This window comes from Alligator sinensis, unplaced genomic scaffold (genome assembly GCF_000455745.1).
Source record: "Alligator sinensis unplaced genomic scaffold, ASM45574v1 scaffold219_1, whole genome shotgun sequence".
NCBI classification, from domain to species: domain Eukaryota; kingdom Metazoa; phylum Chordata; order Crocodylia; family Alligatoridae; genus Alligator; species Alligator sinensis.
In genome coordinates this window covers 4,404,129-4,425,089 of record NW_005841866.1, presented here as the reverse complement: position 1 = coordinate 4,425,089, position 20,961 = coordinate 4,404,129, and the positions used below count along the sequence as shown (strand labels likewise).

General features: G+C 44.0%; 1 protein-coding gene across 2 annotated transcripts in view; it reads left to right on the top strand.

Annotated features, from left to right (window-relative positions):
• Positions 1–13,821, top strand: part of WDPCP (WD repeat containing planar cell polarity effector) — a 287,418-nt gene extending 273,597 nt beyond the window's left edge. The window contains exons 17-19 of one of the 2 annotated variants that reach the window (XM_014525820.2): positions 1,843–1,928; positions 3,264–3,292; positions 13,510–13,821. In XM_014525820.2, coding sequence (XP_014381306.1) covers positions 1,843–1,928; positions 3,264–3,292; positions 13,510–13,560 — 166 coding nt within the window. In that variant the 3' untranslated portion in view covers positions 13,561–13,821. Of the gene's footprint in view, positions 1–1,827; positions 1,929–3,263; positions 3,293–13,509 lie in introns of both variants that reach the window. The other variant, XM_025192301.1, reaches the window with a different exon arrangement.
• Positions 13,822–20,961: the final 7,140 nt, after the last annotated feature.

The following is a 20,961-nucleotide window of genomic DNA, read 5'->3' as shown; positions in this document are numbered from 1 at the left end:
ATGAAGTTTCTTAAGTTTCTTTGGCTGAGCCAATAAAGCTTAGCGTGATGGAACAGTTGCATTATTACAGCTTTAATATGGCTCAGGGAAAGCTGATGAGGAGCAGGGTTGCTTTAAAGTTGCTTTATGGATTCACAGCTGCTTGCATAACCTTTACTGTACTGAGAGTAGGAAGACAAAGGCACAGGGAAAGTCTAAGCTCTTGCTTTTATTACTGACAAGAATGTAAATAATTAAGGGCTTTTTATGTCTGGAATGTATTATTTGTATTATCAAAGCCAAATGAGATTGTGTGCTGTAGCTGTTAACAAATTAGTGTGTGACATGAAAGCATTCACATTTTTGTTCTCATAATTTACTTCTGTCAAAACTAAAAGCGGCACTTGATAATCTATTAACAAACTTTTTAAAAAATGGCATGAGGTGCAATTGTACCTTTACACAGTGTAGTGCAAGAGTAGATGTGGCCACATCCCAGAAGTGGTGGATTGAATGCCAGAATGAAAAAGCAAGGGAAATCAAACCAGGCATGCTCAACAGCTTTTCTCTTTTTCACATTCTGCTCTTCCCTTCCTGCAGGCAAAACTCAGACTGACTTGACTGAACTCTTGGCAGTGTGAGGGTTGCAGCTAGGCATGCTGACACAGCACAAGATATAATCAGAAATCTTGATTCCCCTGCCTTGGAAAACTGAAGCCCCCTTTACACATGCAGGTAAAGGTGCAATGGGATCTAATGCACGATACACACAATTATGCCCCCTGCCAAGCTGCGCATGCATGGCAAGAGGCATGATTGTAGGAGCGTGCATTAGACCTTGAGTTCCCCCTGCACCGGCAAAAAGCAGGCTCCAACAGGGACCACGTGCAGCAGGGCTGAGAGTCCTGCAGCTGATGGGACTCTTGGTCCTGGCTGCATCACATGTGGAGGTGCGTGGAGCACCCCACTGCTGGGAGATCGCAACGGCCAGGAGATCACAGCAGCTGCAATCTCCTAGCCACTGCATGGAGAGCCCCTGCAGCTGGGAGTTCACAGCAGCTCCCAGCCACAGACTGCCTATTCATGCAAATTAAAACTGCATGGAAACCAGCTATGAAGTTATTACATCATTTTCAAGCAATAACTTTACAGTTTGTTGGACCTTTTTAAAGGTGCCATAGTTAATTCGCACATGTAGCCAGTTTAAATTTATTGCACAGTTAACAAGGTACCTGCATAATAGATATAACATGTAAATGGGGGGCATATTGACTACATATACTATTGGGTAACAGAAGACTAATGAAGAATAAGGAAAACGAATAATTCATTTGTACATTCCACATTGTGCTGGTACTCCTTCCTTGAACAAGGAAGAGTAGATCACAGCTTGTATCTCAATACTGTTTTGGAGGGGTTTGAGTGTAGGCAAAAGTAGACAACAGAGTCCTGGCCATCCATCACATTTGGCATCTGACTGACTGCCTTTTCTCAGAACTGTTTCAATGTGAAACATCCCTCTTGTGTGTAAGGTTGCACCCAACAGATCATCAGATTGTTCTGTTTAACAAAATCCTTAATCGCTTGAAAGACAAGAACCTCCACCGCATCTTTGACTGACAGAGCTGCCACAGAACGATTGCAAGGGCAAGAGAGTTTTCATAGTAACACTCAGTCAACAAACAGAATGGCATCTGGTAGAAAAGAGCTACAGTTTGAAAACAGTGAATTACATAGACTGCTATACACTTGAAAAGATATAAACAAACAAAATGGCTTTGCTATTATGTGACCCTCTCCCCCTTGCAATTGTCATTCCTCCCCTCCCACCACTTTTTGTCTATAAAGATCTATTATCCGCAGACAGACAGACAACAAAAAGAAGGAGCTGGGAATGGACATCTCTGCTGCCTCTCTAATGGACAAATCCTTGCCCTGGAATCTAGCAGGTAAGCTAACAAGTTACCAGGACTTTCAGGTTCGCACAACAGAAAGAAGCTGTAAACTGGGGTGAGAAGAATTCTTGAACAGGGAGAAAAATAGCTAATCTAACAAATCACATGTGGTTTCTATGTGATGGCAGGACAATAAGACACCAGGATGTAGCACTAAGAGCAGAAAACAGGAGGCAGGGAGCTTGAGTTCTGTTCCTGACATTACTGCGAACTTGTGAGACCTTGATTAAGTCATCTAACTGCTCTTTTACTTAGTTTCCGCTTTTTTGCAAAACTATTTATGATCCTTTGGAAGAAAGGTGCCACATCCTACTAATAACATGATTTATTATTAATTACTCTTATTACGGCCACTGTTTTATTGTTTTGTATATAGGGTCACATTCTGAAATATCAACCAACTTAATTCCATTGAAGCCAGTGTTTATAAAATAATAAGTGATGCTGTTTCTGCAAGGATATTCGGAACTAAACAAATACTTGACAAGAAAAAGGACTCTATGTTATACACTTGTCAAAATAAAATAATAATAACAATAATAATATAAAGAATTGGCAGAATATTTGCCAATATAGCAAACTGGCAGAATATTTGAACATGAGGAAGCCATAGTAGTGACCATCCTATCAAGCCCCTTTTACAAATATTCTTAAGTATACACGGCAAGGTAGCAATATTCACTTTTTGCCATGCTCAAGTATCATATCACATTTTCAAAGAGATAATTTGAAAGTGCTGTGTTACCAGAACCAATTTTAGCATATGCTACCCTCTTTCTGGGTATGTTTACACTGCAGTCAAAGGGGTGACTGCAGCTCGTGTAGACATACCTGTCTAACTTTAAACTAGTTAGCACAGGTACTGCTAGCACTGTCGCCATTGCAGCATAAAGTTCATCACCGGCTGCAAAACCTAGGTGGGCCCTTGGTAGATGGCCAGGTAGTCAGCCCACCAAGAGGTCCGTACCTCTGCTAAATTCTACCAGCGCCCTCCAAGCTAGCTCGGGTAGGTATATGGGATACCTAGTTCCTCATATAATTATCCATGATTATGCACGGAGTTGGCTCTGTCGTTAGCTTGGTATCTCCTGTGGTGCTTTCTGCAAAATTTATGTTTTTATATTTTGGTAGCATATGAAACTGCATATGTATATCGCAAATGCTCAAACATGTTAACCACTTTAATTCATCCATCCATCATAGAACAGGATATGAAATAGCTGTACCCTACAAAGAAGGTAAAAAGGTTAAGTTTACTATGCTATGTTTGTTTGTGTTTTCCTGCAAGTTCAGTAGATTGTAATAACATTGAGATCTTGTCTTTTAAAGGGAATTTTGGAGACGCGCGTACAGAGCAGGTAAAATCCTTCTTTCTTCTTTTTTTCTGCCTTATACTACTCTGTTTTGCAGCTTGATGTAATAGAGCCCGCATGTAGGAGTCCTACTGAAGTCAATGGAAATTCTACATATGAATGACTTCTAGAAAGGGGCCCATATTGCATGGCTTGAATCTAGCTCAGCTCAGTAGTGACTGAGATTTGCAATGGCCATTTAAGCAAGAATGAGCAGTTGATCTAAGCCATGTTCATCTCACAGAATCAACCAGCTTCCAGCTACTTAGTCTCCCTGTGCTCAGTTTTAGCAGTTATGCCAACAGCTGAAGAGAAGTGGAGTGCTAAATTGGCTCTCCTCACCCCCAGGTGGTTTGATGTACCTTTGTGCTGCAATATGCTTGGGGTACTAGTACCATCTGTGCTATAGCAAATCCCTGAGTATGTGGAGGTCTTCTGTTGGTCTTGCAGGAGCATCATAGTCACTTAATTTTTGTTAAAATAGAATATGGCACCGATCACTTCAGGCACCACTGTCATTACAGCTACAGAACAGTTTGCGTTCACAGTTGCTTAAAATATGCAATGCCCACTGCTTGGCCTTGGTACAAAAAAAAAAAAAAACAAAGCAAAAAACTGAAAAGAAAATGGCTTCCCTCCAGGACAGTATGAAAGCACACCTTTCTGTTATAAATATCAAATTTGTGCTGACTGGACTATCTCTCTAGGAACTGTTTAACCCATCCAGGATCACCAAAGAACACTGTGCTAGAACCACACATTCTCCAGACTTCAGCATGGCCCAGCTCATTCTTGATGAGTGAGATACAGTCAATGCCTAGTAGCCATAGGCAACTCATGGGTGGAGGGGGGGGCACATACCCCCTTCCCCCCCTCCCCCCAAGACTGGCCACTGCCAACACCAGTGCCGGCTTCTGCAGACAGTCGCCACTCACCATCACCACCCCTCTCCTGCCTCTGATGGCTTCTGTGAGTGGTTGCTGCTCGCCACCCTGCCGCCGACCCTGCCACCCACAAATTGTGCCCCTCCCAGTCTCAGGAGCCACCAGTCATTCATGCTAGTAGCCGATAACAGAGTTGGCTATAATAGCTTTGTACCAAAGGAAATCTCCAGGGCTAGGTACAGACAGTCAAAAAGCCCGAGGCTGAATCGATTCAGTCTTTGCAGGTTAGTCTAAATTGCACAGATTAAATTGAAAGAGAAGTGAACAGACATTTACCTTTGATTCAGGAATGTTAACCATATGTCTGCAGTGGCTCATGCCAGAAGCTGGGGGGTGCTAGAGCACGGCTCTCTGTGTGTTCATTTCCTCTTCCTGCTGCCTCCAAGGTCTCTAGGATTTGCAGTCCAGAATTACAGCAGCAGGACTCTGCAGGGTTATTCATCACTTCCTCTTCCTGCTTCCAGGTGCCTCTGGGATTTGTAGTCCACAGTCATAGCCAGCAGTAAGTTTGAGTTGGGGAAGGGGTGTTTAACCCCCCTCCCTGGCCCCAGCCAGAGGTTTGCCTGGGGGTGGCTGTATCCCCAGCTAGGCTGGCCCCACCTCCCCTGCCCTTGTCAGCCAGCCCTCACTGCTCGAGTTAAGCAGCAGAGGAGCAGGGCCAGCTCTGCTGTCTGGAGCAGACAGCCCAGCCCAGCCCAGGGCTGCAAAGCATGCTGGGATACTGGGGGACTGTGATTTAACTTGAACCAGGAAGGGGTCTGAGACAGAAGTTTCAGAAACCAGTTTGACCCAAATCAGTTAAGCCTGATACTACATTCAAACAGGTTTGTCTTAAACCAGTTTCAGCCATGTTGAAACTGATTTATGTGCACTGAACTTCTGTTCTGTTGCAGGTTTAAGCCAGTTTCTGATCACATAAACTGATTTATGTGTAGCTAGGGGTGCACCAATAGAGATTATTGGGGTCGATACTGATAGCTGCTATTTAAGGAAGCGTATCGGCCAATACCGATCCAATTTCCGATACAACTGCCTCCAACTGGTAAGTCCGGTGTGATGGAAGGGGAAGAGAGAAGGAAGGGGCATGGGGAAGAGGGGAAGATCAACACCCCTGTGGTGAGGGAGGGGGCAGAGATAGGCACTGTCCAGGCAGGGTCGGGGGAGGCCTGAACTGTGGCTTATGGGGGGGGGAGGTGGCTCCCACCACTGCTTGCACCCCAGGAGGGGGGGCGTGCCCCCTGGATCTGCACAGGGTGGGGCAGGCTGCAGCCAGGGCTGCACTGGGCTCTTCTCAGTAGGGCCTGGGCTCGGAGTGGGCACCAGCAGCACTGGGAGGATGCTGCATCCACCCCAAATTTCACGACTGCTCCATTCCTAACGCCGTCACCGCCAGCCACCCGATGCAGCCCCAGCTCTTCCCGGTGTGAGTGTGGAGGCGAGGTGTTGAGCCAGGGCTGCACCAGGAGGCTAGCAACAGCAGTGCTGGGAGCAGAGCAATAGCAAAATTTGGGGTGGATGCAGCATCCTCCCAGTGCCGCTGGCACCTGCTCCAGGCTCAACCCCCACTGAGAAGAGCCCTGTGCAGCCCCAACTGCAGCCACCCTGCCCTGTGCAGATCCGTGGGGCACATGCCCCCCCACCCGGTGCCCTCCCTGGGTGCAAGCAGCAGCAGGAGCTGCCTCCCCCACCAACCCATGGCTCTGCCCCCCCACCTCAGCTGGGCAGTGCCTACCCCTGCCTCTGCCCCCTCCCTCGCCACAAAGGGCACTGATCTATTCCACCCCACACACACCCCTTCCCTTCCACCTTCCCTTCTACCACACTGAACTTACCAGCTGGAGGCAGATTTCCATGCTGCCAGCTGTGCTGCTTGCTGCCTGAGTGCTGCGCTACGCCTGCGCACAGCACGGGTATTTATCGGCCAAATGATTGGCCCCATTGAACTGATATCCGATACAGCCAGGTTTTTTCATATTGGTACCAATTCAATATTGGACCGATGTATCGGTACACCTCTATGTGTAACTTCTGTCTCTAGCCCAGCTGCCTCCTTAACATTGCGCTGCCCTCTTTAAGCTGGTCCCACATGTACAGTATAGAGAAATAGTTGGCAGTCTGTGTCTTAACAGAGGATACCTATGTTTGCAGCAAAGGTAAGTGCTCTCTGCATATGTGTACACCTCAGTTAACTTCATAACCAGTTCTCTCATCCCTTGAATTGCCCCTAAGGAAGGATTGGGGCTGGCAACAAGAAACCTGTACAGCCCAAAATTATTCCGATTCTGTATAAAGGAAGGAGGGAAGTTCCGGCATTAAGATACTGGACCATCACAGTGAAATAATTGTAAACAGAAAAGAAACAAAATAGGACATTATACATCATTATGTCTAATTAGACTATCACATATTTTTCACATACCATGTCATATTTTTTCACATACCGTGTCATGTACATGTATATAAGGTTGCAGATAAATCACATGACACGGTATGTGAAAAATATGTGATAATGTAACTGAACATAATTTAATATGCTAGAGAAAAGTTAAAATTCATTTTTGTTCTGAAAAGCAACTGTTTGTTGTGGGGCTCTACTCCTCATCATTCAGTGTCTCCAGAGCAAATATATCAGCAAAAACATATGTCCTGTCCCCTCCCCCACTATTCTTTTTGCAAGTTCAACCTGGGAAAATGACAGCCAGGCTGGGTTCTTCCCTTCATGCATACAGGCAGCTTTGGTGAAGGTTTTGCAAAATAAATTGCAGTTGTCCAATGTAATCTGGGCAATCCCATTGTCTTCAAATGATGCCCTTAGTGACATCTCTGCAATGCCACTGATCTCAAGAAGTATGCATAGCAGGAACTCACTGAAAACTTGGAAGATAATTGTTTGATACACAGGCAAAAAGAAATTCCTGCTCTTCTCTCACAGTTGTGCAGGCTCCTGATAGACTAGTAGAAGGGAAAATTTATTTTTGTCACTAAAATGAATAGCTCTGACAATATTTCATAGTTCTCAAGGAAGCAATCCTGGTAAGACATCACTTTTCACAGTGGAATAACATTTTAAAGCCATACATACACTATTAACTTTGTATGTATGGCTTTAAAATGTTATTGAATTTTTAGTGCTTAATCATATAATCATCCTATTAATGTATCCTATTCATGTAAATGTTTCTACCGAACGCTACATGCATATTTCAGCATTCTGTGCTGGATGCAAACGGTTCTGTTCCAGTTAAAAAAATACATTGTTTTTCTGTTCTGTTAAAATATCATTCTATGTATTCAAAGTTCTTGCATCAGTAATCTAAGATCTTGGAAATCTGCCCTTGGAGAATCAAAAACATTTCTTTTTGTCCAGCTGATTGTAAAGAAGGCTGTTTCATTAAAGAAATCACAGAAATGGCATGGTAGAATGGCTAGTATCGGTACTGACCAGGGAACTATGCTTATGCTTTAGAGATTGTTACTGTGAATAGCAGAGGACTAAACTGCATATACACATAGGATCCAGCACCCTGCCCTAGCTGGGGCTTTGGTCTGAACAATTCCATTGAGGACCAGAGGGAAGAAAGGGACCTTCCCCCCAACGCCTGTGCAACATACAGCTTTGCATTTCAAGCTGTGGGGATGGCTGTGGCGCCCAGTGGCTGTAATATCTTTAATGTACCAGCATGTCCCCCCTTTCACCCTGCTGCTCTTCCAGCCTGACTTCCCTGTTTCCTCATCTGCCTTTTGCACATTGCATCAGAGGGATTCCTCACAATGCTGGGCTCTGTGCCACTCAAGGGGTGCACACCCAAAACCCAGCCCTCTCTTGCGTAGTTGGACTGCACAGCTTCTCCTGCCAGCGTGACCTCCTCCGCCACAAAGCTGAGGACTTGTTTTGCCCCATAGCGCAAGACAAGCTGTGCCAAAAAGGAACAGACGTGGCCTATTCTCCGAGCAAATGGAGACCGGGGATCTCAGTGAGAATGTTTGCCTTCGGATGGGAATATAAGCTCTTATACATACACCATCACCTGTACATTCTTTGCTCACTGTGAATCCAAACAATGAGGAAACACTTCCCTGAAACTGCAAGGTACACACAGAAAATTGTTGCCAATCACCTCCCAGACATCTTACTGTCACACAGCCAGAAAAAAGCTCAAGTATTTTAAATAGATTTAGCTACTTTCTAAAGGAGATGATTGGATGTACTTCTGATCACCAGCCCTTCTTCGTCAGTCCAGTCTTAGTGACTGGAGACAGGTGGGGATGAGTGTGGAAATTCAGATCCAGTGGAACTACACAGCTTCCAGTGCTGGGGTGACCTCCTGACGTTTCCTAAGTGTTGGGTGTTGCATTTGGGTTCCAGCCCATCTTTAATTAGATAAGGGGCCTGGAAGTCCTGAGAGCCATCTTCTGTACCTAATCCTATTCTAGCTGTGTGGCCCTGAGCAAGCTATTTAGAGCCAGATTTTCAGAAGTCTGTAGTAATTAGGACTGCCATAGTTTGTGGCAGGGGGAGGGGTCCAGCTTGATGTGAGCAGGGCCAGACCTCAAAAGCTGCTAATCACCTGCCTCTAAAATCAGACTCCAGATGTTCTGCACTGAAAATGTGGGCCTTAACCTCTCTGTAGCTTAGGTTCCCTACCTGATATAGGGCTAACAAGGCTCACCTGCCTTTGTATGACACTTGAAAAACTTCAGGTAAATGTCACTAGCTTAATCTATATTGTGAAATGACCACACCTCCCACAGAGAATTCCTGTACTGCCCTTCTGGTGAAAGACGAGGCGTAGTCAGTCTAATTTAGGGAGGAGTTAAAAGCAAAAAAGGAACAACAGAGCATAGCCATGATTAAGATACAAAGTGTCTAGTGTTGAATGTTAAACAGAAAAATAAGGCTTGAGCACATGGTATTTTGCTGTGCCTAGAAACAGTCAAAACTGCAGGTTAATTACTGAGATAATGCTATTGTCCATGTTGAAATGTCTAGTGTCATTTAAACAAGTGAGAATGCTAAGAGTCTTGCATCCATTAGCAAGGCATGAAATTTTACCACACTTCTTTTGGTGCATGGCACGGTGCAGCCCAATGTAGGTGTACATGTGCTTTCTACCCATGAGATTACTTTTTCTTTAAAAAAAAAAAATCATCAGTGTCCACTGGGGCTGTGTAGGTGTCTTGCACCTACATGTGCTCCCATAAGAGGTCATAGACCTCCCTCACATCCCTCTCATCACCCAAGACAGCAAGACACAACTTGGAAAACTAATCATAAACACAACAGGGATGGCAGAGTGCATCATGCCAACTGCTGTGGTGGTTTCTAACACCTACTTGACTGGCCCTCATCAGTGGGTAGAGTTGATGCCTCTTCTATCTGGAGAAGAGCCATGTCTGCTAGTGCTTGATCTCAAGGACTTCCAAATCAAGGGGCACACAGCTGAAAGAATACCTACTTTATCCGGTGATACCTATCTCTAAACATGGAGGAGGTCTCCCTCTCCAAGAAAAGCAGAAAGTTGTCCTCAAGAAGTGCCCCTCTAAGCAGACACCATACCCAGATCTAGCTGTACACCAAAGAAGAGATAGGCAAAAAACTCCTTTGAAATATCACTATTTACACTGATACTGATGAGCCCAGCACTATGCTGTCAGCAGCCCTGAAGGCAGCTACCAATTTAGTAATGGTATTAATAAGAGTGGCACCAGCTCCTGTAGTGGCAATGAACGTCATCATCAGGGCACCCATGCTGATACCAATGCAAAGGCAAAACTGAAAGGGCCAAAAAGAACTACCTCTGTAGGTGGTGAGAGACATCACCCCAGAGAGAAGAAGGGAGACCTCATCCCTCCAAGAATAGGGCATCTCAGTCCTCTGCCAAGGAGGTGGTGCTAAATGGACACCAACAAAGACGCAGGGACCAACTGCAGTGCTTATTACAGGACTGAAGTGTGTCCTTAGGGAACCAGATCCCTCTGGAGACATCATCAGTCTGGAATCAGCCCCGAGAAGAGCTGAAGCATCACTGCCATTTGGAGAGTACAACAAGAGGTCACCATCGCTGACCTATCCTTTCTCCCCACTGTTGAGCAGGGATGCCTCTCAGTCACCACCTGAATGCCACCCAAAAGCCTGTGTTAAAGATCCCACACACAGGACACTACCACAGAGGAGGCAAAAATGACATTGGACTGACTCCATAACAGATCCTGTTCTTGCCACCAAATCACCTTGGTAACGTTGGCCCTACTGGGGGCCATCATCTCATGGCAGATTTCACTATTGTACCCCCTGGATTAAGAGGCAAGGCTCTCTATTGGTATCACCACCCAGATCACTGGCAGTGGAGCTTGACATCACTGCCCAAGAATCTGGAGCAGTGGTGGAACATCTGTGGCCCCCTAGTCTCCACTGAAGAAATCCTCATCCTTACTTGACAAAGCAATCACAAAGCAAGCCCCAATCATTTTCCCACCCCATCCCCTACCCCTCTCCTCTCTCATGCCTCATAAGGTTCTTGAGAACAGTCCCTAGTACAAAAAGAAGTAGCCGTACCATTTCACCTGGAGCCAACAGAAGCAATTCCTCAGGTGTACAGGGAAAAGGTTTCCACTTATGATATTTCCTTATACAGACAATAGGCAAGAGACTGAACAAATGGATAGTGTCAGATTCAGGATAATAACACTTGCCTCCATTATCCCATCTCCTCAGGCTTAAGCCTGCTTGGCAGTTCTCAGATTTCAGGACACAAACTCGCACATTATTATCTCCTAGTTCATAGGAAGTATTTGAGATTTGAACGCAGAACAAATCATGGCCAGGCCATTGCCATACCTTGCAGTGAAAGTATTTTCCATTGAGACTGGATAGAGACTTCAGCGCCCTAGTGTGGCATTGCAGAGCTCAGTTTGCAGGTTGGATGCCAGAATCACACAGCAGGAAAACCTTTTCTAATCCCCCATAGAACAAAAATGCTGATCATGGATAAACTGGGTACAGCCCAAACATCCGGCCTGGGCCACCTGGACTATGGGCCTCTGGAATCGGGTAGCAAAAAATCTCCCAAAAGAGCACTATAGTTATGCATCACATAAACAATGAGGAACCTGCTGCTTATCTCTGTGTCTGGTGGCACCATGCCCTGGTGGTCCTTCACTTCCTAGGAGTCAGCAGCAACCTAAAGGACTGACTTCCTGAGACAGCGATTTGCAGCTGACCAGCAGTGGTCCCTTAACAAATCCAAGTTCAGAAGTGCAGTATTAAAACCACTGTCCAATTAAAACCACTGGATTCAACCACTCACCAGCCTACTTGCCAATTACATCTGATGGCATCATGTACGTGATGCATAGTGAGTGACGCTGGATCTTCAGTTCTTTGAGGTGTCAGTGTCAGTGCAGATCCCACGACCAGTTTTCTCTTCCCTAGAGCTTTTTTTGGTGTCATCAGATACTGTGGGCTCCACAGTGCAAGGAAACAGAGGGAAGGGCTGCAGCTCCTTGTAGAGGATCACGAGGAAACCTAGGAGACACTGCTATTCAAAGAAACCGAATCTTTCATGCATGAGAGGCAGAGGCACCCCTGGTGGGATGCTGCTTATTACCACCTACAGCATCCCAAAGAACCATGTTTACTTTAGGGCATCCAAACTCTCTGTCAGCAACTTTGCTACAGGACTTGAAGTATGGTGGACTTGGCCTGAGGGAATGATGTGACATTCACCTGCAAAGATAACCGCTGGTAGATCTACATCACAGTCATTGCAGCTCATGTAGCCATCCAATACCTCTGCTATTTTTAAACTCACAATCTTGGAAACATTGCAGGCCACAAATCCCTCCTAAGAAGCTGGGTAAACACTTGGGTAGCTATCCCAAACACAGCTCCCTGCTGCTGCAGCTCCACTAGTAGCAGAACCCAAGCTGGCTCCAGAATGTCTGCACACGCTTCATTCATCGCTGTCGGCAGCAGCGATCCCTTGATTCAAACATAATCTCTGCCACGGCTCATTGAGGTGGGTCTTGAGGTGACTTGAGTCCCATCCTTGAGCTGCAGAGCCGCCCGCAGAAGTTGCAGGTCTTTCCGCAAAGGAGACTCGACTGTAGGCTAGGATTTCTCTCCTTTTCCCTCCTCCGCTCTCTAGATGTAGCCTCAGTTTCAATATTATATAGCCTTCAGTGTGCTATATAAAACTGCTTATTTTTATATAGAGATAGGAGAAACTATTTTTTTGCCTCATGAACAGCAATTCAGTAATGGCCAAGTGCCTCCTTAAAACAAGCCTTTTAATGTTCCTTAAATCTACCAGGCAGGGAAAATGCCAAACAAGAAGCTGGAAGTAAAATGTGGATTGGGGGGGGGTTCCCACATTGTAGCAAAAGTCTGGCTGTTGAAACGTTTTTTGTCTGTACCACACAGCTGTATGCACCGGAGTGCTGTTTAACATGATCTCTATCTCTGTCGTAGAATATATATTCCATGAGATGGAGCTGCTGCTCTGGTTAATGCTCTCTATTAGATTGACGGGTTTTTTTCCCTTTCCCTGAGAGTAAAAAGTCACATGAATCACACTGAACTTACCAGCACACACAGCTGGAAGCAGTCCTAACTCACACACCTTGTTGCTATCAATTTCCCATCTTTTTTAATTTAAGTTTATATGTTTTGTGTACCACAGCAGGACATAAACGTAATTCCACACCTAGCTGGCTCTACATCAAGAAGAGATAACTACTTATATGTAATTCAAAGGGAAGCAATGACTCACTGGCTTATAGCACTTTCTATAACAAAGTATTTCACACTTTTTGTAAGAACATTAGTAATATAAATTATGAAACACCCATGTGTTTTGGGACATTCAGTTAAAGACATTTCATTAATAAATATTAGGACAAAAATGAGCTAGGTTTTCAGCCAGTCACATGCAGTGGGAGCATCTGATTTATGTGCATTTGTATATAATGTGTACGCTTTATCTGAAGACCTAGATGAAGAGGGCAATATAGCACAGCTTTGAAAACCCAGCTCTCTACATACTGGCATTAATACAATTTTATAATGTTCATCATAAGTTTTAATTATAAGGTAGACGAATAGCTTTTGCCTGTAAGCTTCTTTATAGAGTTAATTGGAGTAAATGTTTTGCTTTGTTCAAGTGTCCTTGTATTTCGTTTGGGCAGTTTTTCTAAAGTATAATGATGCAAAACTGAAATCTTTCCTGTTTAATTTCTGTACTACAAAGAGTATACTTTTGTGTCTTTCTTTCTCCCCAGGAAACTGAAGGAAGTGGGTCTCTTAAAGTGGTACACTTTGGTCTAGTATAATCAAGACTGTGAATGCCTTCACTTTCAAGAAACAAAAATGTAAGGCATGATTCATCTCTCCGACAACTTCGTGGGCAACTGTTTTTTAGCTGGCTCCTGTGAACCCTGAATCAGGCCCTTCAAGAGGAAGTTCAGGTCTACATTTCAGAAATGCTGTATTTAAAACACTAAATTGTTGCTTTATTTACAGGAATATATAGCTGCAAAAACGGAACCATATTTATGAAGGGTGATACAGTGAAATTTGCATCATGACATTTTATGACATACAAAATCTAATAAGTTTGAATACTCCTATTATGGTAAACAATGTTGAAAGATATGTTTTTTTATTAAACAAGCCTATAAAGCTCACAGAGATCATTCTTTGTAATTCTCTATGGATTATATATTTTAACAATCTTCACTTGGATACAGATTTGAATTTCCACTTAAGGCTCTGAAAACCATTCTACTGAGATACTAGCAGATAAAATCTTCACTTGGGATACCTCTGTGAAAGAGCAGCCTTTCACAGTCAGCAGCATTTTTCTAAAAATGCTCTCAATTTTCATATCTAGATATATCATCTTAGTTGAATAACCATTATTTTGCCTTTAAAAAAAAGACATGGAACCTCTTAAACATCATGCCATTGGAGTCCAGATTTTAATCTTGCTCTTCTAACCACTAAGAGAAAATGTACTGAGAAAGTAACCTAACCTATTTCATTACTGTACTTTTTTTCTGAACTATTAAAAGAGAAAAGAGCATTGTGATGAGTCTTCCTTCCCACCATTTGATGCAGAGTATCATGCATGTACACATGGTTTTATTCTACTGTATAGATACATGTGGTTTACGCCTGATCTTTTGGACCATTCAGAAACTAAAACAGAAAGCCAACAATCTACTTGATGAAATTTTTGATTGCTGTGAATAAGTTGTATTTTTATTGAATAACCTGACTGAAAATAAAGGGTTGTTTGTTTACAGCAAATATGTTTTAAACATTTAAAAACATTTTGTTGACTAAAAATCTGCATTTGTATAACATGTTAAAAACATTTTGTTGACAACAAAATCTGCATTTGTATAAAATGAATAATTTTGCTTTGTGATGGTCAGACATTTCCCTAAGAGCTAAAAGGCTGTTGAAATCTAACAGATGCTGAGTAGAGTGGTTTTGGTAGCAAAAGAAAATCCCCAATCTCTTTTAACAGTTTGTTTGTATCAGTGTATTCAGCTGAGTATATTAAAACCATGCTGAAAAACTTAAATCTCAAGTGAACAAAACTGCTAAAATGCATAAAATTTTACGTACGCGATGGGGAAAATATCAATAAAGAGAGAGCTATGAAACAGAGCAGTCTACCACAGGATCTCACTGCATACAGCTGTGTGTATAATGGATAGCTACTTCGTGCATCCTTACAGTAATTTGAGGAAAGCATGTGTTTTATATGATAGAGATTTAAATTTAATTTCCGAGATAGATGCAACACAACAACAGACCAAGGAAACCTCTCACTTGTTCTACAGAAAATGCTGAAATGTGTTACTTAGCTGTAGAGCTGTTTTGCTGAATTGCAGCCATATTTCTGTCACTACAAGTGATGGTCTATATGAGGGATTAATCTGACACCAGACAGTGATCCTTAATCCTCCAGTATATCATAATCTATTTACTTTGCATGCTAAGAGGATTTCAGTTTAAAAATATACAGGAAGTGATGCTAGAAATGTACATAAGATCAAGAATGCTATTTCCTAAAATCTCAGTTTTTAATAATTCTTTTATGGCTTTCCTGGAGTTCTGTCCTGAAAAATGTTGAATAAGGATTTAGCTGGAAAGGGGCATATGTTTTCCTTTATACTCCAACCCTGTGACCATGTTCATCCTTCTTTTTCCCTGCAGTTTTTTGTGCTGTATATAAAATATGTGAAAAGACCTCTAGTGTAGCAAGGTCATTTTCTGGGAGTTGCACTAGGTGGTTTTATTGACAAATTCAAAAGAGGTTCTGAACTAGTGCAGGATTTATATATATATATATATATATATATTACTACTTATGTTGATGAGTTGGCAGTGACTACATAATCCCAAAATCAGCATGAGGAAAACCAAAAATAGTTGTGCACCCAGGTTCCTGACTCCTCTGTAATCACCTATCTTCCTTATTTCACTCCAGAGAGGATGTTTACAAATACATTGTATACAATGTATCCTCTTGCATACTTGTACTGAAATTTGTTATAACTTAAATTTCTCTCGCTTTTTGTTCACAGTCTTCTCCATATTATTACCTGGCTTTTTGTGTAAGGCTTTCCTTCCTTGCAGCAGTCGGTCAATAATCTAGTTATCGCAGTATTGGGCATCAGGGGAATCTCCCTTCTGTCTTTCATACTGATAGTTTGATGTATGACTTGAGCCCAGTGATTCTCAACCAAGGCGCTGGGAGATCCTGTAAGGATACCATGGGGTGCCACACAGTATTAGCCCTGTTAGGTGTGCAAACACCTACACATGATTCACAAGATAAACCCAGAAATTTCAAATAGGAATCCACAGTGTCAACACTTTCTGACCTGTTGCAGTCTTTCTGAGTTCTTTGCAACAGAAGAATTGCTCTATTATTTTTCCTTAGTCAAGAAATGAGTGAAAGCTAGAAGCTGGCATTTTCCAGTGGATGCCTTGAGTCTAACAGGGTCAAAACCCACTGTTTTTGCAGGTTTACTAATTTCTACTTGCCTCTGTTTCCCCATCAGCAAAACAAGACCAATAATGAATACTGCCTGGAGCTTTGAAATATTTGGATGAAAAGTGTCATAAGGGTGCTAGGTATCATGGCTAAAATTTATTTAATCTTCATTACACACCTGAGCACTAAGTACAAACAGAAGAACAGAGAAAGGGAATATTTTCAGTGTCAAGATTTTCAGACCTGGCTAACTAATCGTAAAAGAACAAATATATTGGAAAATAACAATGTAATTAATTAGGTCACTTCCATGGCTCAAGACGCACCTTTTTTTTCATGATGTGTCAGAGAAAAAAAAAAAAAGGACCAGCTCTGAGCAAGCATGTTCCAGAGCAACACCTTTTTAAAGCACTGATCCTAGACCACCGATGAGAAAGAGCGAGCCTCAGACCCGACAGCTCTCAGCACTGTGACGTGCCTGAAGCAGAGAGCCACAGCCACCCGCAGCCCTGAACTGGCCCGTAGGGCACACATCTGCATGTATTTGAATGAGGAGAGAGAGCCAAGTGTCTGCCAAACTTGAGAACAAACGTGTCTCCAATAAACTAGCATTGCAGCATCGCATCAACCAGCCCTTTAGTTCTGGTGCTGCCAATTTGACAACTTCCCTCAGCATTAAACTATTAAAAATAAAAAATAAAACACAAAATGTCCTTGTTCCCCAAGACATCAGGCATGTTTAAAACATGCCATGTCACTAAACTGCATGCTACTTGACTGCTTCAAAATCAGATTTAAAAAACAATATTATAAATTGCCCATTTCCTTAAAGTCTTCCAGTCTGTAAAAAACTGTAACAATGCCCTGGTTTTCCTGCCAAGACCTGAGTGCAGGTCACTGTAGCTCAATCCTTAAGGAAGAAATTAACTTCCCATGTGTAAAACCTGACTGCTTGTGCTTTATTCAAGTGGAAACGTGAGGAGAGAATGGGTGCAGCATTGGCAGCCCAACCTAAGACTAGAGCACAGCCCTCCCATCTCGGTATTTGCAACTCTAGCAAACGCAGCTCCCTGAGTAGCAGCAGCATTCTATCCATGCCATTTCAGTGAGGTGCTAGAGCCAACGCGTGCTTATAATCATGGGATACACCGTCACGCTTGAGCACAGGGTGTGTGTATGTAGTTTGGAGCAGGAGCATAGTAAACAGCAATTAAACAGTCTGTTCATTAAATACAGCTTTTAATTGTCTAGAACCTCTTTTATGGAACAGGAACATTGCCTAGCAGTTTTCAACGCATGAAACATTTTCACCTGAGCAAAGCTCTGAGCCCTTCCTAGAGTAACCCCAGGACTTAAGGGACAGGCAGATTTAAAATAAATAAATGAAAGCACCTAGGTTTTCAGATAAAGGCCTTATTCAATCAAGTCTGAAACAAGCCTTAAACAAGGAGCTTTCCAAAACTCTCAAAATGGACTCTATTCTTATGCCTCATTTGTTAGCTCAGTGAATTGTATTTTAAGAACAAGAAGTTTGTTCGCTAGTGAAAAGATGTTGGCGAAGTCATTGGCCTGAGATTCTGCAGTATAAATCCTGGAGCCCACCAAATGCCAGTATGGTTTTGTTATTAAACACATGAATCATCAATGTTGACTCACACCTAGGGAAAAGTTCAGAATCAAGCCGTCATCTACTTTGGATCTGCAGGCTGTACGAATGTGCCAGCATTCGACTGCACAGTGGAGTGGCGGACTAGCAATTCCATGGCAGCTTAAATACAGTAGTTAGCTGTTATAATTAATAATGTAAACTTCTGAATAACCGCTCTGTGGCTTATTTGTATATAAACCAAATCCTCACAGCCAGACAGGCCAGGGAGCCAGTTTTGGGGTGTGGAATTTTGCTGGCTCTTTCTGCTCAGATGCATTAATAACCCACATGCTTCGGTTCCACCCTCCCCTGTGCCAAGCTGGGCCGCTCAGGCCTTTTGTTTCAGCCTGTTTGAAGACGTGAGAAGGGAACACGGCTTCCACGTGCACGCTTGTTCTATTTTCGACCTGTCTGAGAGACCTAGAAACAAGTTTCTGCCCTGGCTTAGGTCTCGCTTACTGCAGAATAAAAGCAGACTTACTGAAGCGTTACTGCACAGCACAGTGGCTTTCTCCCTTCACTTTTGCCTCCATATAATTTGTCCAGCTGTCCCCTGTGAACTGAAATACTTTTGGGAAGGTGATCCTGAGTGGCTTGAACAGGTAAGGCCCAATTTTGCAAGCAATTTAGGAAGGTTGAGTCTCACTGGCTGTCAATGGGATGTAGGACCAAATACAAATCAGCTGTGCAGGTACCTGCACTTAGGTGTTTAATAGTCCATGCAGAAACAGTTCTAGCAGAAGGAGTCTCTCCTCTCTAGGCTGCAAAGTCACACAGGGAATGTTTACACGTGCATTAATGCAGTGCTGCTACTGTGAATTAAATTTAGTCCCTCTAGTATGCAGTACTACATAAATGGGCAACAGCTGGCACTAATGCACAGCAGCAATGGCACACGGTCTTATTTGTGATGCTTAATGCGCAGTAGACCCATTCTAATGTGGACTAGCACAGTTTTTGCCATGATGTGCTAATGCACAGTAGAATTAGTCTGGTGCACATTAAACATCTCTTGTACACTCTTACTCAGTCTCCGTCTGGGCTCTTGCCAGCTTGGCTGCCCAGAAGGCGGGCATCAAGAGGAGGCAACCACCCTCTGACCTCCCACCCCCACTGCCCCCAGCCTAGTCCTTAGCCTGCTGGTCAGGACACACCCCTGGAAAGTAAGAAATAAGAATTTGACTCCTCTGAGGGTGAAGCAGACCTAGAAGCAAATTTTCCAGCTTTCAGGGCAAATGCTCTTATTCCTGGGCTTTTGGACAAAAGGTGGATACCACCTTTGTTTGAGAGTGATCATGGAGAGTTAAGTCAAGGCTGTGCTAGTTAGGGGTCCTGGTTGAGGCCGGTGCCTTCCCTTTCGGCAGTCTGGATCTGCAGCCCTGAGACAGGTGCCTAATCCGGAGAAGCAGCTACATTCAGGCATGCCCCTATGCACAGTGTTTCCTACTGGCTACCTCCCTGGTCAAAACCTAGGCACCCTGGGTCACCTTTAGGAGGCACCTATATCTCCTTGGATCTGGCCACAAGTTATTTCTAAAGACGGGACTTGCCCATTAAGTCACTTACGGACAGATCCTCAAAGGTATCTGTGAGCGCCTGGCCTTGGCCTTGCACTGCTGAGCAGTACAATGGCTACATACATTTAAACTCCTGGCCCTTTGTGTCCAGCCCAGCTCCCAAGAAGCTTTCAGAAAGACTACCCTTGCGTTTTCAATCATTGATTTGGCCCTTAACCTCCTCCCTGCTTCCATTTTATGACCTGTTGAATGGAAGTGTCAGTGTCTGACTCCCGAGCATGCCAAATGTAATGAATTCACTCCACATGCATAGGGGCACACTACACATGGAAAACGTTCAGTTTGCAAAATGCAGCCACTCAAGGCAGGACATGACAAGGGGAAGGTGGTTTAATACAGAAAAAAGGCTAGCAGCAGTCTTTATTTACAGCGTGAGCAGGTACCAGTTTCCCACAGAGCTCCGACTTATTCCGCACATGGGATGGACAGGTCTCGGGCCCCAGTTGAGCAAGGTAACGTCAGCACAAGCCTGGCTGTGGCAACAGCACACTGAAGCTAGTGAGACTAAAGGTGCAGCATTAAAGCTTGCCCCACACGTAAGGACATGGTGAACTTGTCCTGACTGAACTTGTGGACACGGATGGTTTGTGGTCTTATTTGCTGCCATCCAACATCTGGACAGAAGTGCTTTTCCATAGGTTACAAGCTTCTCTGTGATGCCAATCATCAGACTCTCCCCAAGCCTCACAAACACTAATAAATGGATCCTCACAAGGCTGGTGAGGGTGGAGAGAATTAGCATCCCCATTTTACAGATGCACTGCGAGATCAAGCAGCTTGCCTCAGGTCCCAGCGACTTTTGCCAAAGTCCCTCATTAAAGCCCTCGTGCTCCCTACCAGACAGCAAGCCCACCAAACGCCTGCTGAAAGGGGAAAACTCTGAGCAACTTAAGACTATGCCTCTTCAGACTGGAAATACTTTGACAGCTCCTTTAATTAGAGCTCTTGCTACAAAAACTTATGCTTAGAAATGTGTGGAGCACCTCGAAATGCTAAGTGTTATTGCGTGCCTCCAGCGCAGCATCTCTCTGTAAAACTGGATTTCAGCTTCCACGTCCCAAGGCATAGTCTAGCAGACTGCAACCCTCCACAGCCAACAGCATCTTCTGCTCCCTTCGGTAGATTTGGGTGGGTTTGGGTTGGGGTTTTTTTTAAAGAATTGATCATTAATCTTTGTAAATGTACAAAACAGTCATGGCAAAGTTGTAGGGCGCTTGCCCTTCTAATCAAAAGATTCCCAGCGGTCTATAAATAATAATCATTAAAAACAAAAAGGATTGCTTGCAAACCAGGCTGAAGTTCCATGGCTCTGATGGTCATGGCCGAGGTTTGGCTAGGGAGGGGAGGCTCGGAGAGGGAGGACGAGGGCTCTGGGGGGTCCCTGCTGGGCCTGCTTCCCCTGAAGCGACGCGGGAGGGGTGCACCGCACCGCGCTGGGTCGGCGATGGGCCGGGGCGGCAAGGGGCCCGTGGACCCGGCCGCGCCGGCAGGAGGG